General features: G+C 47.2%; 1 protein-coding gene across 1 annotated transcript; it reads right to left on the reverse strand.

Annotated features, from left to right (window-relative positions):
• Positions 1-8,038: 8,038 nt before the first annotated feature.
• EPHB4 (EPH receptor B4) lies at positions 8,039-23,661 on the reverse strand. The gene is made up of 15 exons (XM_075847402.1): positions 23,584-23,661; positions 21,968-22,652; positions 20,867-21,022; positions 20,402-20,731; positions 20,182-20,318; positions 19,940-20,102; positions 19,735-19,837; positions 15,922-15,986; positions 15,384-15,497; positions 14,999-15,246; positions 11,404-11,619; positions 10,264-10,413; positions 9,997-10,190; positions 8,930-9,085; positions 8,039-8,731 (listed from the first exon to the last, which is right to left on the reverse strand). The coding sequence occupies exons 1-15, from the start codon at positions 23,644-23,646 to the stop codon at positions 8,617-8,619; spliced, it is 2,895 nt and encodes a 964-aa protein (XP_075703517.1). The 5' UTR covers positions 23,647-23,661; the 3' UTR covers positions 8,039-8,616.
• Between the last annotated feature and the right edge of the window lie 299 nt (positions 23,662-23,960).

Consider the following 23,960-nt stretch of genomic DNA (forward strand, 5'->3'; position numbering starts at 1 on the left):
ATATCACACATGTAATAGACACTCCTGTGTAACATCACACATGCAGATATAGACACTTTAACCCGTGTAATATCACACATGTAATACAGACTCTCCAACCTGTGTAATATCACACATGTAATACAGACACTCAAACCAGTGTAATATCACACATGTAATACAGACGGCCCCTGTGTGATATCACACATGTAATACAAACACTCCCCGTGTAATATCTCATATGTAATACAGACGCTCTCCCGTGTAATATCACATATGTAATACAGACAATCCCTGTGTAATATCACATATGTAATACAGACATCCCCGTGTAATATCACACATGTAATACAGACACTCTCCGTGTAATATCACACATGTAATAAAGATGCTCCCTGTGTAATATCACACATGTAATACAGACACTCCCCGTGTAATATCACACATGTAATACAGACGGTCCCTGTGTAATATCACACATGTAATACAGATTCTCCAACCCGTGTAATATCACACATGTAATAGTCACTCCAACCCTGTAATATCACACATGTAATACAGACACTCCAACCCGTGTAATATCACACAAGTAATACAGACGCCCCCGTGTAATATCACACATGTAATACAGATGTCCCTGTGTAATATCACACATGTAAAACAGACGGTCCCTGTGTAATATCACACATGTAATACAGACATCCCTGTGTAATATCACACATGTAACACAGACTTCCCCGTGTAATATCACACATGTAATACAGACTCTCCCCGTGTAATATCACACATGTAATACAGACACTCTCCATGTAATATCACACATGTAATACAGGCACTCCCCGTCTAATATCACACATGTAATACAGACGCTCCCGGTGTAATATCACACATGTAATACAGACACTCCTGTGTAATATCACACATGTAATACAGACATCCCCGTGTAATATCACACATGTAATACAGACGCTCCCCCGTGTAATATCACACATGTAATACAGACGCTCCCCGTCTAATATCACACATGTAATACAGACGCTCTCCGTGTAATATCACACATGTAATACGGACGCTCCCCGTGTAATATCACACATGTAATACAGACACTCCCCGTGTAATATCACACATGTAATACAGACACTCCAACCCGTGTAATATCACACATGTAATACAGACGCTCCCTCCGTGAAATATCACACATGTAATACAGACGCTCCCCGTGTAATATCACACATGTAATACAGACACTCCCGTGTAATATCACACATGTAATACAGACACTCCTGTGTAATATCACACATGTAATACAGACATCCCCGTGTAATATCACACATGTAATACAGACGTCCCTGTGTAATATCACACATATAATAGACGCTCCCCGTGTAATATCACACATGTAATACAGACGTCCCCGTGTAATATCACACATGTAATACAGACTCTCCAACCTGTGTAATATCACACATGTAATACAGACTCTCCAACCCGTGCAATATCACACATGTAATACAGACTCTCCAACCCTGTAATATCACACATGTAATACAGACTCTCCAACCCGTGTAATATCACACAAGTAATAGACACTCCTGTGTAATATCACACATGTAATACAGACAATCTCTGTGTAATATCACACATGTAATACAGATACTCCTGTGTAATATCACACATGTAATACAGACGTCCCTGTGTAATATCACACATGTAATACAGACTCTCCAACCCGTGTAATATCACACATGTAATACAGACTCTCCAACCCTGTAATATCACACATGTAATACAGACTCTCCAACCCGTATAATATCACACAAGTAATAGACACTCCTGTGTAATATCACACATGTAATACAGACACTCCTGTGTAATATCACACATGTAATACAGACGTCCCCGTGTAATATCACACATGTAATACAGACTCTCCAATCTGTGTAATATCACACATATTAGACGGGTTGGAGTGTCTGTATTACATGTGTGATATTACACAGATTGGAGAGTCTGTATTACATGTGTGATATTACACGGGGACGTCTGTATTACATGTGTGATATTACACAGGAGTGTCTGTATTACATGTGTGATGTTACACAGGAGTGTCTATTACATGTGTGATATTAGACGGGTTGGAGTGTCTGTATTACATCACACATGTAATAGACACTCCTGTGTAACATCACACATGCAGATATAGACACTTTAACCCGTGTAATATCACACATGTAATACAGACTCTCCAACCTGTGTAATATCACACATGTAATACAGACACTCAAACCAGTGTAATATCACACATGTAATACAGACGGCCCCTGTGTGATATCACACATGTAATACAAACACTCCCCGTGTAATATCTCACATGTAATACAGACGCTCTCCCGTGTAATATCACATATGTAATACAGACAATCCCTGTGTAATATCACATATGTAATACAGACATCCCCGTGTAATATCACACATGTAATACAGACACTCTCCGTGTAATATCACACATGTAATAAAGATGCTCCCTGTGTAATATAACACATGTAATACAGACACTCCCCGTGTAATATCACACATGTAATACAGACGGTCCCTGTGTAATATCACACATGTAATACAGATTCTCCAACCCGTGTAATATCACACATGTAATACAGACACTCCAACCCGTGTAATATCACACATGTAATACAGACGCCCCCGTGTAATATCACACATGTAATACAGACGTCCCTGTGTAATATCACACATGTAAAACAGACGGTCCCTGTGTAATATCACACATGTAATACAGACATCCCTGTGTAATATCACACATGTAACACAGACTTCCCCGTGTAATATCACACATGTAATACAGACTCTCCCCGTGTAATATCACACATGTAATACAGGCACTCCCCGTCTAATATCACACATGTAATACAGACGCTCCCCGTGTAATATCACACATGTAATACAGACACTCCTGTGTAATATCACACATGTAATACAGACATCCCCGTGTAATATCACACATGTAATACAGACGCTCCCCCGTGTAATATCACACATGTAATACAGACGCTCCCCGTCTAATATCACACATGTAATACAGACGCTCTCCGTGTAATATCACACATGTAATACGGACGCTCCCCCGTGTAATATCACACATGTAATACAGACACTCCAACCCGTGTAATATCACACATGTAATACAGACGCTCCCTCCGTGAAATATCACACATGTAATACAGACGCTCCCCGTGTAATATCACACATGTAATACAGACACTCCTGTGTAATATCACACATGTAATACAGACATCCCCGTGTAATATCACACATGTAATACAGACGTCCCTGTGTAATATCACACATGTAATACAGACACTCCAACCCGTGTAATATCACACATGTAATACAGACGCTCCCTCCGTGAAATATCACACATGTAATACAGACGCTCCCCGTGTAATATCACACATGTAATACAGACACTCCCGTGTAATATCACACATGTAATACAGACACTCCTGTGTAATATCACACATGTAATACAGACATCCCCGTGTAATATCACACATGTAATACAGACGTCCCTGTGTAATATCACACATATAATAGACGCTCCCCATGTAATATCACACATGTAATACAGACGTCCCTGTGTAATATCACACATGTAATAGACGCTCCCCGTGTAATATCACACATGTAATACAGACTCTCCAACCTGTGTAATATCACACATGTAATACAGACTCTCCAACCCGTGCAATATCACACATGTAATACAGACTCTCCAACCCGTGTAATATCACACATGTAATACAGACTCTCCAACCCGTGTAATATCACACAAGTAATAGACACTCCTGTGTAATATCACACATGTAATACAGACAATCTCTGTGTAATATCACACATGTAATACAGATACTCCTGTGTAATATCACACATGTAATACAGACGTCCCTGTGTAATATCACACATGTAATACAGACTCTCCAACCCGTGTAATATCACACATGTAATACAGACTCTCCAACCCTGTAATATCACACATGTAATACAGACTCTCCAACCCGTGTAATATCACACAAGTAATAGACACTCCTGTGTAATACAGACACTCCTGTGTAATATCACACATGTAATACAGACGTCCCCGTGTAATATCACACATGTAATACAGACTCTCCAATCTGTGTAATATCACACATGTAATACAGACACTCCAACCCGTCTAATATCACACATGTAATACAGACGTCCCCGTGTAATATCACACATGTAATAGACACTCCAACCCTGTAATATCACACATGTAATACAGACACTCCAACCCGTGTAATATCACACAAGTAATACAGACGTCCCCGTGTAATATCACACATGTAATACAGACGTCCCTGTGTAATATCACACATGTAAAACAGACGGTCCCTGTGTAATATCACACATGTAATACAGACATCCCTGTGTAATATCACACATGTAACACAGACTTCCCCGTGTAATATCACACATGTAATACAGACTCTCCCCGTGTAATATCACACATGTAATACAGACACTCTCCATGTAATATCACACATGTAATACAGGCACTCCCCGTCTAATATCACACATGTAATACAGACGCTCCCGGTGTAATATCACACATGTAATACAGACACTCCTGTGTAATATCACACATGTAATACAGACATCCCCGTGTAATATCACACATGTAATACAGACGCTCCCCCGTGTAATATCACACATGTAATACAGACGCTCCCCGTCTAATATCACACATGTAATACAGACGCTCTCCGTGTAATATCACACATGTAATACGGACGCTCCCCGTGTAATATCACACATGTAATACAGACACTCCCCGTGTAATATCACACATGTAATACAGACACTCCAACCCGTGTAATATCACACATGTAATACAGACGCTCCCTCCGTGAAATATCACACATGTAATACAGACGCTCCCCGTGTAATATCACACATGTAATACAGACTCTCCCGTGTAATATCACACATGTAATACAGACATTCCTGTGTAATATCACACATGTAATACAGACATCCCCGTGTAATATCACACATGTAATACAGACGTCCCTGTGTAATATCACACATATAATAGACGCTCCCCGTGTAATATCACACATGTAATACAGACTCTCCAACCTGTGTAATATCACACATGTAATACAGACTCTCCAACCCGTGCAATATCACACATGTAATACACTCTCCAACCCTGTAATATCACACATGTAATACAGACTCTCCAACCCATGTAATATCACACAAGTAATAGACACTCCTGTGTAATATCACACATGTAATACAGACAATCTCTGTGTAATATCACACATGTAATACAGATACTCCTGTGTAATATCACACATGTAATACAGACGTCCCTGTGTAATATCACACATGTAATACAGACTCTCCAACCCGTGTAATATCACACATGTAATACAGACTCTCCAACCCTGTAATATCACACATGTAATACAGACTCTCCAACCCGTGTAATATCACACAAGTAATAGACACTCCTGTGTAATATCACACATGTAATACAGACACTCCTGTGTAATATCACACATGTAATACAGACGTCCCCGTGTAATATCACACATGTAATACAGACTCTCCAATCTGTGTAATATCACACATGTAATACAGACACTCCAACCCGTCTAATATCACACATGTAATAGACACTCCTGTGTAACATCACACATGCAGATATAGACACTTTAACCCGTGTAATATCACACATGTAATACAGACTCTCCAACCTGTGTAATATCACACATGTAATACAGACACTCAAACCAGTGTAATATCACACATGTAATACAGACGGCCCCTGTGTGATATCACACATGTAATACAAACACTCCCCGTGTAATATCTCACATGTAATACAGACGCTCTCCCGTGTAATATCACATATGTAATACAGACAATCCCTGTGTAATATCACATATGTAATACAGACATCCCCGTGTAATATCACACATGTAATACAGACACTCTCCGTGTAATATCACACATGTAATAAAGATGCTCCCTGTGTAATATAACACATGTAATACAGACACTCCACGTGTAATATCACACATGTAATACAGACGGTCCCTGTGTAATATCACACATGTAATACAGATTCTCCAACCCGTGTAATATCACACATGTAATACAGACACTCCAACCCGTGTAATATCACACATGTAATACAGACGTCCCTGTGTAATATCACACATGTAAAACAGACGGTCCCTGTGTAATATCACACATGTAATACAGGCACTCCCCGTCTAATATCACACATGTAATACAGACGCTCCCCGTGTAATATCACACATGTAATACAGACACTCCTGTGTAATATCACACATGTAATACAGACATCCCCGTGTAATATCACACATGTAATACAGACGCTCCCCCGTGTAATATCACACATGTAATACAGACGCTCCCCGTCTAATATCACACATGTAATACAGACGCTCTCCGTGTAATATCACACATGTAATACGGACGCTCCCCCGTGTAATATCACACATGTAATACAGACACTCCAACCCGTGTAATATCACACATGTAATACAGACGCTCCCTCCGTGAAATATCACACATGTAATACAGACGCTCCCCGTGTAATATCACACATGTAATACAGACACTCCCGTGTAATATCACACATGTAATACAGACACTCCTGTGTAATATCACACATGTAATACAGACATCCCCGTGTAATATCACACATGTAATACAGACGTCCCTGTGTAAAATCACACATGTAATAGACGCTCCCCGTGTAATATCACACATGTAATACAGACGTCCCTGTGTAATATCACACATGTAATAGACGCTCCCCGTGTAATATCACACATGTAATACAGATGCTCCCCGTGTAATATCACACATGTAATACAGACGTCCCCGTGTAATATCACACATGTAATACAGACGTCCCCGTGTAATATCACACATATAATACAGACGTTCCCCATGTAATATCACACATGTAACACAGACATCCCCGTGTAATATCACACATGTAATACAGACATCCCCGTGTAATATCACACATGTAACAGACATCCCCGTGTAATATCACACATGTAATACAGACATCGCCGTGTAATATCACACATGTAATACAGACGTCCCCGTGTAATATCACACATGTAATACAGACATCGCCGTGTAATATCACACATGTAATACAGACATCGCCGTGTAATATCACACATGTAATACAGACGTCCCCATGTAATATCACACATGTAACAGACATCCCCGTGTCTACTCTAATCTGTGCGTATTAAACACTCGTGACCAGGTCTCTATCAGGCAGGGCCATAATACACATTGAGGGCAGGGTTAGGTTTTGGTCATGACTGTTGGGAGAAGTAGTTGCGGTTCTCGCCCCGGAGCTCCTGGTACTTGTAAGTGTTGTACATTGTGTCACCAGCACATATCCTGTATCTGACCAATATTACCCCACGTTCATTGCGCCAGATTCCACCGATATCAGAAGCGACGTCTCCGCAAAGTGGCGACAAGTTTACAAGTGTTACCACTATTTATGGAACCAGCACCATATAAATGTCACAATTCATACAAACCCCAGCTCGCCCCGGGGTGGGGGGCACATACTATTACACCTAATACAAAGATGGTGCCTCCCTCCCAGGACGCACTGTCGCTTCCGTAATTCAGCTGGTCCCATGTCAGGCACTGAAAATGACCAATCAGAATGAAGAATGGCCCCGTATGTAATCTGTTTAGTGGAGGGGGATCAGTCCCAATAATATGGGACCATAACCGCCCCCCCTCCAAAACAATAATAACACATATGAATCCGGAGTATCAGATGCCAGACAACCGGAATGTCCGGATATGGACAATCCTCAGATCCTGGCTGCATTAACCGGCCCCCGGAGCTGCAGCTCATTAACACTTTGCGCTTCAATCACCCAATCAGTTTTTTTTTTGCTGATCTTTTATTATCAAATAATTTAATATAAAAACGCAAGAAGGAAATGAATCTTCACATGGCATATACAGATATATACACATACTGTACAGTTCTACATGCCCCAATATTCACAGTGCTATACGGGGGTGTCCAGGACATGGGGTTCAACACCCTGTCTGCCGTACACATATATAATCGATCTATATACCAGCTCTGTGCTGGATACGGCATTAGCGACACACAAGTCTTCAATAATAGTGGACAACTGGTCTGTGACCACCGTCTTTGGTCCGCTGTAGGTTAGAGGTCGAAGGGGGAAAAGGCCAAAGTCATCTTGAGGCAACGTGTTGCGGTCGGATGGTCCTCATATGGTCCGGGGGACGGCTCCAGGACCGGTCATGGTAGTTCCTAGGCCACCTGTTGGAGAGGACGGGTCAATGGGACAGGCAGAGTCTTACGGTTCTAAAAAAGGGTACTCCATGTGGTGGGCTTCAAGGTCGGCTCAAGGAACGGTCAGTTTAAGGCACACGGTTTTCGGTCTTGTGGACCAGAGATGGCAGCCATAGAGGATGGTCTACGAGACGGCTCCATGACCACCCGCTGTGGTCTCATAGTCATGGGACTGCACAACTTCAGTAGAATGGAGCGGATCCTCCAGAGACCTTCTCAGCCGGGACAATCTGCTGAAGACTTGAAAGGATCTTCTTCTGATGACCAGCCAGGGTGACCCCGATCCGGAGCAGATCTCTACGGGAAAGATAATATGTCACATCTCCGGTAATTCTACCTACCAGTCCCAACCCATAAACTCCACCTACGATGGCTGCTATGGGTCACATCCTACTAAATACCTTGCCATGCTCCCTAGCGCCCCCTATGATACAGTTTAATGGCCCAGGCCCACCCCACACAATTAATATCCCAATCATGGCCAACATCACGTACTCTGTGGTTACTTGTCGCACTCGGCTGAAGGTGGTGAATCCGGCGCTCCTGAATCCCTCTTCGTATCTCCCCATTTTGATGGCATGTAGCCACTCGCCCACTGAGGAGAAGGAGGAGTAGTGGGGCGTGCGCTGGTCCAGGAGGGGCTGCGAGCTTCTGCATGGAGACAGACATGGGTGACATTACACAATACAATCACCCCATTATCTTCCCCGCGCCCAGAAACTTCCTCTGCTTCCTGCTAACCCTGGAACACTGACCCCCAACGTGACCCACGGAGCGGAACGAAACGCACTTCCTCTTCAGAGCTAAGATTAACCCCTGCCCTCCCATCAGTAATAACCTCAGAAAATCTCAGATCTTCCCGGCAGAGAGAATTACACAGGAAATCCGCCACGGGTCCAAGTGAAAGCAACGTCTGAGCAGGGCCAATGGGATTGGTTCACTTTACACAGCACCATGGCCCCTTCGTTTAGGGCATTGGACCCTCACATGGCTCTCATGTTTGGCCCCTTCGTTTAGGGCATTGGACCGTCACATGGCTCTCATGATTGGCCCCTTAGTTTAGGGCATTGGACCCTCACATAGCTCTCATCTTTGGCCCCTCAGTTTAGGGCGTTGGAGCCTCACATGGCTCTCGTCATTGGCCCCTTAGTTTAGGGCGTTGGACCCCCATATGGCTCTCGTCTTTGGCCCCTTAGTTTAGGGCGTTGAACCCTCACATGGCTCATCATTGGCCCCTTAGTTTAGGGCGTTGGACCCTCACATGGCTCTCATCTTTGGCCCCTTAGTTTAGGGCGTTGGACCCTCACATGGCTCTCATGTTTGGCCCCTTAGTTTAGGGCGTTGGACCCTCACATGGCTCTCATCTTTGGCCCCTTAGTTTAGGGCGTTGGACCCTCACATGGCTCTCATCTTTGGCCCCTTAGTTTAGGGCGTCGGACCCTCACATGGCTCTCGTCTGACAAGTCTGTTGAAGTCTCTATGAACTACGGCGGACGTTCCCTCTATATTTGTCTTAACCCCTTCCTCCCTGGAAGCTCAGCTGTAATTCTGTACATTCTTACCCTGGCTGTTCTCGTGCAGTAATCTTCAGGCTAGCTGGGTTGCGGATAAGTTTGTCCAGGGCGCTAACGATTTCTGTAAAGCGAGGGCGAGCTGCCCGATCGCGCTGCCAACAATCCAGCATAAGCTGGTGAAGAGCGGACGGACAATCAGGTGGAGCGGGCAGTCGGTAGTCCTGCTCTATAGCATTTATGACCTGAGAAGCGAATATCATATTAGTCCCCAGACTGCACAGTCACCTCCTGCCCCCCACAGACCACAGGACTCACATCTTGATTCGACATGTCCCAGTAAGGACGTTCTCCGAATGACATGACCTCCCACATGACTATACCGTAGCCCCAGACGTCACTGGATGAAGTGAACTTGCGGAAGGCGATGGCTTCTGGCGCCGTCCATCTGATCGGTATTTTACCACCCTGAGAAGAGAAAATGGGGCACAGTGAGAGCTGGAAAAAACACCCCAAGACTTTACCTCCTATCTCCAATATTCACCACTCCCCCTCTAGTCCACGGGATTAGACTACAAGCCCATCAGGGCTCAAGTATGAGACTAACTCTCCAGGGTCACTATGTGTCACCCGGTCTGTATGTGTCACCATGGCAGTCACCCGGTCAGTATGTGTCACCATGGCAGTCACCCGGTCAGTATGTGTCACCATGGCAGTCATCCGGTCACGATGTGTCATCACGGCAGTCGTCCGGTCAGTATGTGTCACCATGGCAGTCATCCGGTCACTATGTGCCACCATGGCAGTCACCCGGTCACTATGTGTCATCACGGCAGTCATCCGGTCACTATGTGTCACCCGGTCAGCATGTGTAACCACGGCAGTAACCCGGTCACTATGTGTCATCATGGCAGTCACCCGGTCACTGTGTCACCATGGCAGTCACCCGGTCACTATGTGTCACCATGGCAGTCACCCGGTCACTATGTGTCACCATGGCAGTCACCCGGTCACTATGTGTCACCATGGCAGTCACCCAGTCACTATGTGTCACCATGGCAGTCACTCGGTCACTATGTGTCATCACGGCAGTCACCCGGTCACTATGTGTCACCATGGCATTCACTCGGTCAGTGTGTGTCACAATGGCAGTCACCCGGTCACCATGGCAGTCACCCGGTCACTATGTGTCACCATGGCAGTCACCCGGTCACTATGGCAATCACCCGGTCCGTATGTGTCACCATGGCAGTCACCCGGCCAGTGTGCCACATCTGATACATTATAACAATATGTATGAAGGTACACTGAACTTCCATGTTTACAGATGGCGATAGGAGTGTCCGAGTCTTCCAGGGGATAATTCTTATTCCAGAAAGTCGTAGTACCCACCATGGCGTCGTCTAACTACACAATTATCATCTTCCCATAACCCCCGCCTCTCAGGTCTCTCCTCACCAGGCAGGACGTATATGTTGGGTCAGTGGATCCCTCTTGCAAGAAGCGGGATAATCCGAAATCAGACACTTTGCAAACTAAGTTACTGTTCACCAAAATGTTTCGTGCCGCCAGGTCCCGGTGAACATAATTCATCTCTGCCAGGTAGCGCATGCCAGAAGCAATTCCTCGTAGCATCCCGACCAGTTGGATTGGCGTAAACTGTCCGTCATTTTGCTGCAAACACAAAACAAACAACATAAATTGTATTGTCAGGATTATTTTGTGGCAGACAAAACACAGCCATCCTTTGATAGACCCTGCCCCAGTCAACCATCTTCTGATAGACCTTATTCTCCCAACCATCCCCTGATAGACCTTTCTCCAACAGCCCAACCATCCTATGATAGACCCTACTCCAACAACCCAACCATCCCGATAGACCCTACTCCAACAACCTAACCTTCCTCTGAAAGCCCCTACTTCTCCCAACCATCCTAGACCCTACTTCTCCCAACCATTCTGATAGACCCTACTTCTCCCAACCATTCTAATAGACCCTTCTTCTCCCAACCATCCTAGACCCTACTTCTCCCAACCATTCTGATAGACCCTACTTCTCCCAACCATTCTAATAGACCCTTCTTCTCCCAACCATTCTAATAGACCCTACTTCTCCCAACCATTCTGATAGACCCTACTCCAACAGCCCAACCATCCACTGATAGACCCTACTTCTCCCAACCATTGTCTGATGGACCCTACTTCTCCCAACCATCCCGATAGACCCTACTTCTCCCAACCATCCTCTGATAGACCCTACTCCAACAACCTAACCTTCCTCTGATAGCCCCTACTTCTCCCAACCATCCTGATAGCCCCTACTTCTCCCAACCATCCTGATAGACCCTATTTCTCCCAACCATCCCCTGATAGACCCTACTTCTCCCAACCATTCTGATAGACCCTACTTTTCCCAACCATCCCCTGATAGACCCTACTTCTCCCAACCATCCTGATAGCCCCTACTTCTCCCAACCATCCTGATAGACCCTACTTCACCCAACCATTCTGATAGACTCTACTTCTCCCAACCATCCTGATAGACCCTACTTCTCCCAACCATTCTGATAGACCCTACTTCTCCCAACCATCCTGACAGACCCTACTTCTCCCAACCATCCCCTGATAGACCCTACTTCTCCCAGCCATCCTCTGATAGACCCTACTTCTCCCAACCATCCTGAAAGACCCTACTTCTCCCAACCATCCCCTGATAGACCCTACTTCTCCCAACCATCCCCTGATAGACCCTACTTCTCCCAACCATCCCCTGATAGACCCTACTTCTCCCAACCATCCCCTGATAGACCCTACTTCTCCTAACCATCCTCTGATAGACCCTACTTCAACAGCCCAACCATCCTCTGATAGACCCTACTTCAACAGCCCAACCATCCTCTGATAGACCCTATTCCAACAGCCCAAACGTCCTATAAAAGACACTGCTCTAATAAGCCAACCATCCTGTAATGTCGGGGTAGGGAGACGGACAGGTGAGCCCTAATCTAGTCGCCGCCACCCAGTCGCTGCCTACTTGCACAGTCCGTCCTAGGCGACGGCGTACAACTGTGCGATGGTCCCTACGCTCACTATGTGCACGACAAACAAAACAGACAAGGGAACACAGAAGCAAGGGAAGAGGGGCAGTTGCCCACGGAAACACCGTGAGCAACAGAGTAGTGAACGAGCCGAATCAAACCAGGAAAGTAAGAGTTACCAAAAGCAGAGCAGGAGAATAGTCAGTCAAGCAGGGTCAATATGGAGCAGAGGTCAATGGTAATAGCAGGAACAGCAGAGCCAGGAAACACAAGAATCACAGGCAAAGTACAGGCAGCAAATGAAGGTATAAATAGACCATGGGCGGGAGCTAGAACCGTATGGCCAGGCTGTGATAGGTTCTCCCACTCCTCAGCCTACCAGCCTGAGACACTCTATCAGACCTAGGGACAGATGCAGACTGATTAACCACGGGCGTCGACACAGAAGCTGTGACTGGCAGATCCTTTACAGTACCCCCCCTTTTATGAGGGGCCACTGGACCCTTCCTAGGTGGACCTGGCTTATTGGGGAACCGAAGATGGAACTTCCTGAGCAATAACCCAGCGTGAACATCCCGGGCGGGTACTCAAGTCCTCTCCTCAGGCCCGTATCCTCTCCAATGGACCAGGTACTGGATGGAGCCTTGGACCATCCTGCTGTCCACAATCTTGGCCACCTCGAATTCTACCTCTTCAGGGGTGAGAACAGGGACCGGGGGTTTCCTCGAGGTAGCCAAGATCGGGGAGCAGCGTTTCAGGAGGGAGGCATGAAACACGTCTTGTATTTGGAAAGACGGGGGTAACTCCAGCCGGAAGGAGACAGGGTTAAGGACCTCAATGACCTTGTACGGCCCTATATACCGGGAAGCAAACGTTTTGGACGGGACTTTAAGGCGCAAATTTTTTGAAGACAGCCACACCAGATCCCCGACCACAAACAAGGGGTTAGCAGAACGTCTTTTATCTGTCTGAGTCTTTTGGTTCATCCGAGTTTTCCATGGAAAAACGAAGCAACGGAACCTCGGGAGCCATCATAGGGGAGCCAGAGGAGAAGGCACAAAAACGTTCAAGTCATCGTTCCCTGAGACGTCGGTCAAGACGTACCGCTAAAGCCATAACCTGATCTAGAGAGTCAGAAGAGGGATAACTAACTAACTGGTCTTTCAGAGCGTTCGACAGACCCAATCTAAACTGGCACCTCAAGGCAGGGTCATAGATGAGCCCGAGAGCAGAAAAAAAAAGTCAACAGAGGAAAGTTCAGGGGCGTCAGGAGCCAAGGAGAAGGCCGATTCTTGGGGGCTGTCCTGGAGCCGGGACATAATTATACCCACCCGCTGGCTCTCAGAACCTGAGGAGTGGGGTCTTAAATCGGAAATAGAGCCTACAACTCTCCTGAAAGGAGAAAAAAGTCTTCCAGTCCCCTGAGAACCGGTCAGGCAACTTGAGGTGGGGTTCAAAAGGTGAGGTGGAGGGCACTACCTGGTTAGCATCACGCTGGTTGCACCTCTGAGCCAGGGCTTGGACCTGTAGGGAGAGACCTTGCATTTGCTGAGCCAGGGTCTCAATTTGAAGCAGAGGTCAATAGTACTAGCAGGAACAGCAGAGCCAGGAAACAAGACAGAATCACAGGCAAAGGAAGAGCAGGAAATGAAGGTATAAATAGACCGAGGGCGGGAGCTAGCTCCGTCTGGCCAGGCTGTGATAGGTTCTCCCACTCCTCAGCCTACCAGCCTGAGTGGTAGCAGATCGAGTCACTCTATCAGACCTAGGAGCAGATGCAGACTGATTAACCACGGGCGTCGACACAGAAGCTGTGTCTGGCAGATCCTTTACACATCCTCTGATAGACGCTGCCCCTACCAACCATCCTCTGACTCCTCCATGAGAATCTTATACCACACCATTGTCCATCACCATTTTCAGAAGACTTCTATCTAAAAGTTGTCTCTATTGAACCTTACACCAATATTTGTCTTTTTTTCTTCCACTACAGCCCATAGCAGAAGCCCACTCACCCTGAGAAATGAGTCCAGGGCCCCATTCTCCATGTATTCAGTGATGATCATGACAGGACAGTTGTTGGTAATTACTCCTTCCAGGTGGATGATGTTGGGATGATGGAATTGTCCCATGATGCTAGCCTCGCTCAGAAACTCCCGGCGTTGGCGCTCGGTGTAACCGCCCTTCAGAGTTTTGATCGCCACATAATTTTCCTTCTTCCCTGGAACTTTAAGACGCCCCCGACAGACCTCTCCAAATTCCCCTGTAAGAGATATTCGGTCAGTGTCGGTTCCATCCAGTTCATGCCCATCAGTATAGACTAAATCTGGCAACTCTCCATCATACCCATCTGGTCTATCTGCAGTAAGTCTCCTCCAGTCTCGCCACATCTCTACTCACCAGCACCTATGACCTCCTCGATTTTCACATATGAAGCGTCAATCTCTTTAGCAAATTCTCTCACGGCTTCGTTGGGGTCCTCATAGGTGAAGGGATCAATGTACAACTTAGTATCTGAAACACAAGTCACAAGACTCAGAAAACCTGACCAATATTCAGCCTCAACCATGGACCTCCTCAGACGCTTCGTCAACATGGTGGAGCGGGACGAGTGGGGGTCACGTGAGGATATCTGAGCACCACACGTGGCTGGTGTCGCCCATTTCATCTATGGGTGGCTTTAGAGTAACGGCTCATCTCAACATTGGGAACAAAATAGCCAAAGCAATAATGTATACACACAATATATCATCCAACATGTCCACCAACAGAAACTATGAGGTGCCCCCCCCATTAACGCCAATGATGATCTGACGGCTGACGGTTCAGAGGATCGGTGAATATCAATATCATGAGATCGGTAAGAACTATAAAGACTAACGAAATACGACTCTATGCTCGGGCCAAGACACGGACATGTATGTAACACAACACTCACTGTGCCCAATGAGGTACTGGCCAGGCTTGTCCGAATACTCCGGCTCCTTGTTACTCCCATGCTTCCTGTATAGATAGAAGGAGGAGGATGTCAGGCGGAACCATAGTGGTCTGAGTCACAGTACCAAACCACAGAACTTACAGTTACACCTTTATTATACATATTGTGGTCAGCTGCTTTCACATCATCAGTATTGCTAGTAACAGGGGGCGTGGCTGTGTCAACCTCTCAGTAAAGGGGGCGGGGCTGTGACAACCTCTCAGTAACAGGGGGCGTGGCTGTGACAAAATCTCAGTAACAGGGGGCAGGGCTGTGACAACCTCTCACACATGATATACAGGCTGGTTGTCAGTAGTAATAGATGAATGGCTGTTACTGTATATAAGATGTGTGGATCTCATGTCTGATCACAGTGTAATTATATTATATATCAGTGATGTCAGTACAGGGGGCGGGGCTGTGACAACCTCTCACACATGATATACAGGCTGGTTGTCAGTAGTAATAGATGAATAGCTGTGACTGTATATAAGATGTGTGGATCTCATGTCTGATCACAATGTAATTATATTATATATCAGTGATGTCAGTAACAGGGGGCGGGGCTGTGACAACCTCTCACACATGATATACAGGCTGGTTGTCAGTAGTAATAGATGAATAGCTGTGACTGTATATAAGATGTGTGGATCTCATGTCTGATCACAATGTAATTATATTATATATCAGTCATGTCAGTAACGGGGGGCGGAGCTGTGACAACCTCTCACACATGATATACAGGCTGGTTGTCAGTAGTAATAGATGAATAGTTGTCACTGTATATAAGATGTGTGGATCTCATGTCTGATCACAGTGTAATTATATTATATATCAGTGATGTCAGTAACAGGGGGCGGGGCTGTGACAACCTCTCACACATGATATGCAGGCTGGTTGTCAGTAGTAATAGATGAATAGCTGTTACTGTATATAAGATGTGTGGCATGTCTGATCACAATGTAATTATATTATATATCAGTGATGTCAGTAACAGGAGGCGGGGCTGTGACAACCTCTCACACATGATATACGGGCTGGTTGTCAGTAGTAATAGATGAATAGCTGTTACTGTATATAAGATGTGTGGATCTCATGTCTGATCACAATGTAATTATATTATATATCAGTGATGTCAGTAACAGGAGGCGGGGCTGTGACAACCTCTCACACATGATATACGGGCTGGTTGTCAGTAGTAATAGATGAATAGCTGTTACTGTATATAAGATGTGTGGATCTCATGTCTGATCACAACGTAATTATATTATATATCAGTGATGTCAGTAACAGGGGGCGGGGCTGTGACAACCTCTCACACATGATATACAGGCTAGTTGTCAGTAGTAATAGATGAATAGCTGTTACTGTATATAAGATGTGTGGATCTCATGTCTGATCACAGTGTAATTATATTATATATCAGTGATGTCAGTAACAGGGGGCGGGGCTGTGACAACCTCTCACACATGATATACAGGCTGGTTGTCAGTAGTAATAGATGAATAGCTGTTACTGTATATAAGATGTGTGGATCTCATGTCTGATCACAGTGTAATTATATTATATATCAGTGATGTCAGTAACTGGGGGCGGGGCTGTGACAACCTCTCACACATGACATACAGGCTGGTTGTCAGTAGTAATAGATGAATAGCTGTTACTGTATATAAGATGTGTGGATCTCATGTCTGATCACAATGTAATTATATATCAGTGATGTCAGTAACAGGGGGCGGGGCTGTGACAACCTCTCACACTTGATATAAAGGCTGGTTGTCAGTAGTAATAGATGAATAGCTGTTACTGTATATAAGATGTGTGGATCTCATGTCTGATCACAATGTAATTATATTATATATCAGTGATGTCAGTAACAGGGGGCGGGGCTGTGACAACCTCTCACACATGATATACAGGCTGGTGGTCAGTAGTAATAGATGAATAGCTGTCACTGTATATAAGATGTGTGGATCTCATGTCTGATCACAGTGTAATTATATTATATATCAGTGATGTCAGTAACAGGGGGCGGGGCTGTGACAACCTCTCACACATGATATACAGGCTGGTTGTCAGTAGTAATAGACGAATAGCTGTTACTGTATATAAGATGTGTGGATCTCATGTCTGATCACAGTGCAATTATATTATATATCAGTGATGTCAGTAACAGGGGTCGGGGCTGTGACAACCTCTCACACATGATATACAGGCTGGTTGTCAGTAGTAATAGATGAATAGCTGTCACTGTATATAAGATGTGTGGATCTCATGTCTGATCACAGTGTAATTATATTATATATCAGTGATGTCAGTAACAGGGGGCGGGGCTGTGACAACCTCTCACACATAATATACAGGCTGGTTGTCAGTAGTAATAGATGAATAGCTGTCACTGTATATAAGATGTGTGGATCTCATGTCTGATCACAATGTCATTATATTATTTATCAGTGATGTCAGTAACAGGGGGCGGGGCTGTGACAACCTCTCACACTTGATATAAAGGCTGGTTGTCAGTAGTAATAGATGAATAGCTGTTACTGTATATAAGATGTGTGGATCTCATGTCTGATCACAATGTAATTATATTATATATCAGTGATGTCAGTAACAGGGGGCGGGGCTGTGACAACCTCTCACACATGATATACAGGCTGGTTGTCAGTAGTAATAGATGAATAGCTGTTACTGTATATAAGATGTGTGGATCTCATGTCTGATCACAGTGCAATTATATTATATATCAGTGATGTCAGTAACAGGGGGCGGGGCTGTGACAACCTCTCACACTTGATATAAAGGCTGGTTGTCAGTAGTAATAGATGAATAGCTGTTACTGTATATAAGATGTGTGGATCTCATGTCTGATAACATGTAATTATATTATATATCAGTGATGTCAGTAACAGGGGGCGGAGCTGTGACAACCTCTCACACATGATATACAGGCTAGTTGTCAGTAGTAATAGATGAATAGCTGTGACTGTATACAAGATGTGTGGATCTCATGTCTGATCACAATGTAATTATATTATATATCAGTGATGTCAGTAACAGGGGGTGGGGCTGTGACAACCTCTCACACATGATATACAGGCTGGTTGTCAGTACTAATAGATGAATAGCTGTTACTGTATATAAGATGTGTGGATCTCATGTCTGATCACAATGTAATTATATTATTTATCAGTGATGTCAGTAACAGGGGGCGGGGCTGTGACAACCTCTCACACATGGTATACAGGCTGGTTGTCAGTAGTAATAGATGAATAGCTGTTACTGTATATAAGATGTGTGGATCTCATGTCTGATCACAATGTAATTATATTATATATCAGTGATGTCAGTAACAGGGGGCGGGGCTGTGACAACCTCTCACATGATATACAGGCTTGTTGTCAGTAGTAATAGATGAATAGCTGTTACTGTATATAAGATGTGTGGATCTCATGTCTGATCACATGTAATTATATTATATATCAATGATGTCAGTAACAGGGGGCGGAGCTGTGACAACCTCTCACACATGATATACAGGCTGGTTGTCAGTAGTAATAGATGAATAGCTGTTACTGTATATAAGATGTGTGGATCTCATGTCTGATCACATGTAATTATATTATATATCAATGATGTTAGTAACAGGGGGCGGAGCTGTGACAACCTCTCACACATGATATACAGGCTGGTTGTCAGTAGTAATAGATGTAATGTAGTATAAGATGTGAGGGTCTCATGAGTATAATTTGATGTTCCCGGGTCACGTACCTCACACACACCACTGCAATGATGATGACAATAAGGATCAAAACTGCCCCCACCCCAACCGTCCCAGCTATGAGCTCCACCTGCGGTTGGGCCTTCTCCGGGTCTGGAAGAAGAAATGCAGCTATAAGTATACGGGGAGCATAACGGGGTCCGGACATTATTGATGTTGTTGTCATTGGTCTACGCACAGCTGTCAATCACTTACCCAGTGGCAGCGTCTGGAACACGCTGTCTCCACTAAACGCCCCATATCCGGCTTCGGTCCGGGCCCGCACCTGTACGACGTACACGGTGCCTGCGCGGAGTCCCACCAGCTTGGCCTCATTACCAGGCGTCTTCAGGAACATGATGAGCGGCTTTTCCTGATCCTGCGGAGGACAACACGTTGATTAAAGCTCGGACTCGTGTCCTCGTCACGTGGAGCTGCGTCTCGCGACCCCTCCTCACCTTCTCGTAGTACTTCACTTCATAATCCAGAATGTTCCCCCTATTTGGGGACTGTGGGGGGGCTGGCAGATTCCACCTCAAGGACAGGGAGGAGGCGCCCGCAGCTGTCTGCTGGATACCGGTCACCGCGTGAGGGACTGCAGGACAAAGACATCAAAGTGTTAATCTGCTGCCCTAGGGGGGGTCCACATATCCGCAACAGTATTAGGGTTCCACTCACGGTCACGGTCAATGGTGACATTCAGCTCCTCCCCCATTGTTACCACCCCGTTGCGTTCGGATACGCCATTCAACGCTAGGACTCGAAAGTTGTAAATGACTTGCGGCCGGAGTCCCGACACGCGGAGTTTACGTTCCGTTAGTTTCTGCTGTCTCGGTGTTAAGTTGAGGCGGGTGCAGGGGACCCAGCCCCCACCCGTAGCATACTCTGAACACTGCACCTCGTAGTACAGGTCTGACCGCCCGCCAGAATCAAGAGGCTCGCTCCAGTCCAGATCAATGGTGGATCCATTCACGCTGGAAACAATGCTGCGAGGGGAAGACGGAGGCACTAGAGGAAAAGAAGATTGATCGAGTGTAGAAATGATGCTGCTGTTGCTTTATCTGGTCACAGAGGGAGCTGTTCTATTGCTCCCTCTGTACAATGATCAATGAGAGACAGGCCCGGAAGGACAAGGCTACTTACTCGTGCAGGATGCAGTCACTGGGTCTCCGGGGGCACGGTAATACCCCTGTTTACAGTTACACACAGTTGCGCCAGCAGTGTTGGAGGCGCTGTTCTGAGGACAGATCTGGCAGGGTAACTCCCCAACATTCGGCTTAAAATATCCAGTTGGACATGCTAGAGAGAGAAAGAGAAATGCAAGAAAGTGAGCGCTGATCCCGTATGTAGCTTCGGTCTCATACTGGAGGAGGGAGAAGGGTAAGTGAGTGGTGGTCTCTCATACTGGAGGAGGGAGAAGGGTAAGTGAGCGGTGGTCTCTCATACTGGAGGAGGGAGAAGGGTAAGTGAGCGGTGGTCTATCATACTGGAGGAGGGAGAAGGGTAAGTGAGCGGTGGTCTCTCATACTGGAGGAGGGAGAAGGGTAAGTGAGCGGTGGTCTCTCATACTGGAGGAGGGAGAAGGGTAAGTGAGCGGTGGTCTCTCATACTGGAGGAGGGAGAAGGGTAAGTGAGCGGTGGTCTCTCATACTGGAGGAGGGAGAAGGGTAAGTGCGCGGTGGTCTCTCATACGGGAGAAGGGTAAGTGAGTGGTGGTCTCTCATACTGGAGGAGGGAGAAGGGTAGGTGAGCGGTGGTCTCTCATACTGGAGGAGGGAGAAGGGTTAATTGCGCGGTGGTCTCTCATACTGGAGGAGGGAGAAGGATAAGTGAGCGGTGGTCTCTCATACTGGAGGAGGGAGAAGGGTTAATTGCGCGGTGGTCTCTCATACTGGAGGATGGAGAAGGGTTAAGTGCGCGGTGGTCTCTCATACTGGAGGAGGGAGAAGGGTAAGTGAGCGGTGGTCTCTCATACTGGAGGAGGGAGAAGGGTTAATTGCGCGGTGGTCTCTCATACTGGAGGATGGAGAAGGGTTAAGTGCGCGGTGGTCTCTCAGGTTAGGTATCATTTTCCCCCCTCCATTCCTACTTCCTGCCCCCTCCTCACAAATACCTGACATTCCAGACCCCTTTTGTCCATGACACCTCAGCGAGCACTGCCAGGGCGCACCCCTCCCCCATCACCCCCTCCAGCTGTATGTCCAGCGCAGGTGGCTGATCGCCACTTTGTGCCCCCTCACTTACCCGTGCACTTGGTGCGACCATCTTTCTCTTCCCTTCCGGCTACACAGACACATTCGCCGGCTGCGGGTTTGGCCCACTCTCCATCCGCTCGGCAATACATGATGGGGCGCCTTCCCAGAGAGCCCTCTGCTCCATCCACGCAGCTCCCCTCCGCTGATACCACCAGTCCCGTGGGCACCGTCTCCGGGAATGCGGCCAGTGAAGCCACCACTGAAGGGCACAGGCGGTAAAACACCCGCAAAGCGAGCACCGCCATGCACGCCCCCTGATCTAGGAACGCCAGGTAGAAACCGTTTTCCTTCAAAGGACCCAGAGGGAGAGTCTTGACATTGGAGCGCATATTGGCTCCGCCCACACGTCCGCTGCGCCGCGCCAGAGTGTCAGCCGCCACCGTGTCCACCTTGATCCATGGATTTTCCATCCATTTCGGGAAGTGGTCGCTGGCGACGTCAGAGCTGGCTGGGTAGTAGTACAGGTTAAAGGTCTCTTTACAGGAACGCCCGGCCTGGGGGATGGAGGCGCACTCCATCATCGTAAATGTAATCTCCACGTAGACGTAGTGGGCGGGGCCACGGGAGATGTAACCGGTGCGCAGCCAATTATTCTGGTTAGGAAGATGAGGGTTACAGATCTCATAAGTGCGGACGGTGGTCTGTTCTTCATCTAGGCCCGAAGTTTCATCCCACTGCAGAAGAAAGACGGAGGAGATGATGAGAGTAGTGGTAGGTACAAAGCGATGGAGGGGGCCGCCTCAATATGTCACAGAAATAGGCAAAATATTCCAAGTAATGAACTAGATACAGAGGAAAGAGATGAGGGGGGAGGGGACCGAGGCAACATCGGGGGACGACTGAGGCAAGACCAGGGGGGGGGACAAAGGCAAGACCGGGGGACGACAGAGGCAAGACCGGGGGACGACAGAGGCAAGACCGGGGGACGACAGAGGCAAGACCGGGGGACGACAGAGGCAAGACCGGGGGACGACAGAGGCAAGACCGGGGGACGACAGAGGCAAGACCGGGGGACGACAGAGGCAAGACCGGGGGACGACAGAGGCAACACTGGGGGGGCAGAGGCAACACCGGGGGTACGACGACGAGAGAGGCAACACCGGGGGTACGACGACGAGAGAGGCAACACCGGGGGGACGACGACGAGAGAGGCAACACCGGGGGGACGACGACGAGAGAGGCAACACCGGGGGGACGACGACGAGAGAGGCAACACCGGGGGGACGACGACGAGAGAGGCAACACCGGGGGGACGACGACAGAGGCGACACCGGGGGGACGACGACAGAGGCGACACCGGGGGGACGACGACAGAGGCGACACCAGGGGGACGACGACAGAGGCGACACCGGGGGGGACGACAGAGGCGACACCGGGGGGGACGACAGAGGCGACACCAGGGGGACGACGACAGAGGCGACACCCGGGGGGGGGAACAGAGGCAACAGCTGGGGGGGGGGGACAGAGGCAGCACCGGGGGACGGACAGAGGCAGCACCGGGGACAGACGCATGAACAGGACAGCATTAGGAGCAATCCAGGGACTGCGGGGGCACGAGCCACATGATGGAGACCACTAGGGTAGCAGTGAATCTGGAAACATTACCTGGCCGTCCACTCTAGGGTACGTGCTCCAGCGGAGGTCAGAGGTCTCCAACTTGGTGTTCATGAGCGGGACTGTAAAGAGACAGAAGATGTCAGTACATAGAGACGTCCACCCCAAAAGCCCCTCCAGACTGGCCCCCACCCCCAACAGAATGGCCCCCACCCCCAACAGCTCGTCCAGACTGGCCCCCACCCCCAACAGCCCCTCCAGGCCGGCCCCCACCACCAACAGCCCCTCCAGACTGGCCCCCACCCCCACCAGCCCCTCCAGACTGGCCCCACACCCAACAGCCCCTCCAGACTGGCCCCCACACCCAACAGCCCCTCCAGACTGGCCCCCACGCCCAACAGCCCCTCCAGACTGGCCCCCACGCCCAA

Source organism: Rhinoderma darwinii, assembly GCF_050947455.1.
Source record: "Rhinoderma darwinii isolate aRhiDar2 chromosome 3 unlocalized genomic scaffold, aRhiDar2.hap1 SUPER_3_unloc_6, whole genome shotgun sequence".
Taxonomy (NCBI): Eukaryota; Metazoa; Chordata; class Amphibia; order Anura; family Rhinodermatidae; genus Rhinoderma; species Rhinoderma darwinii.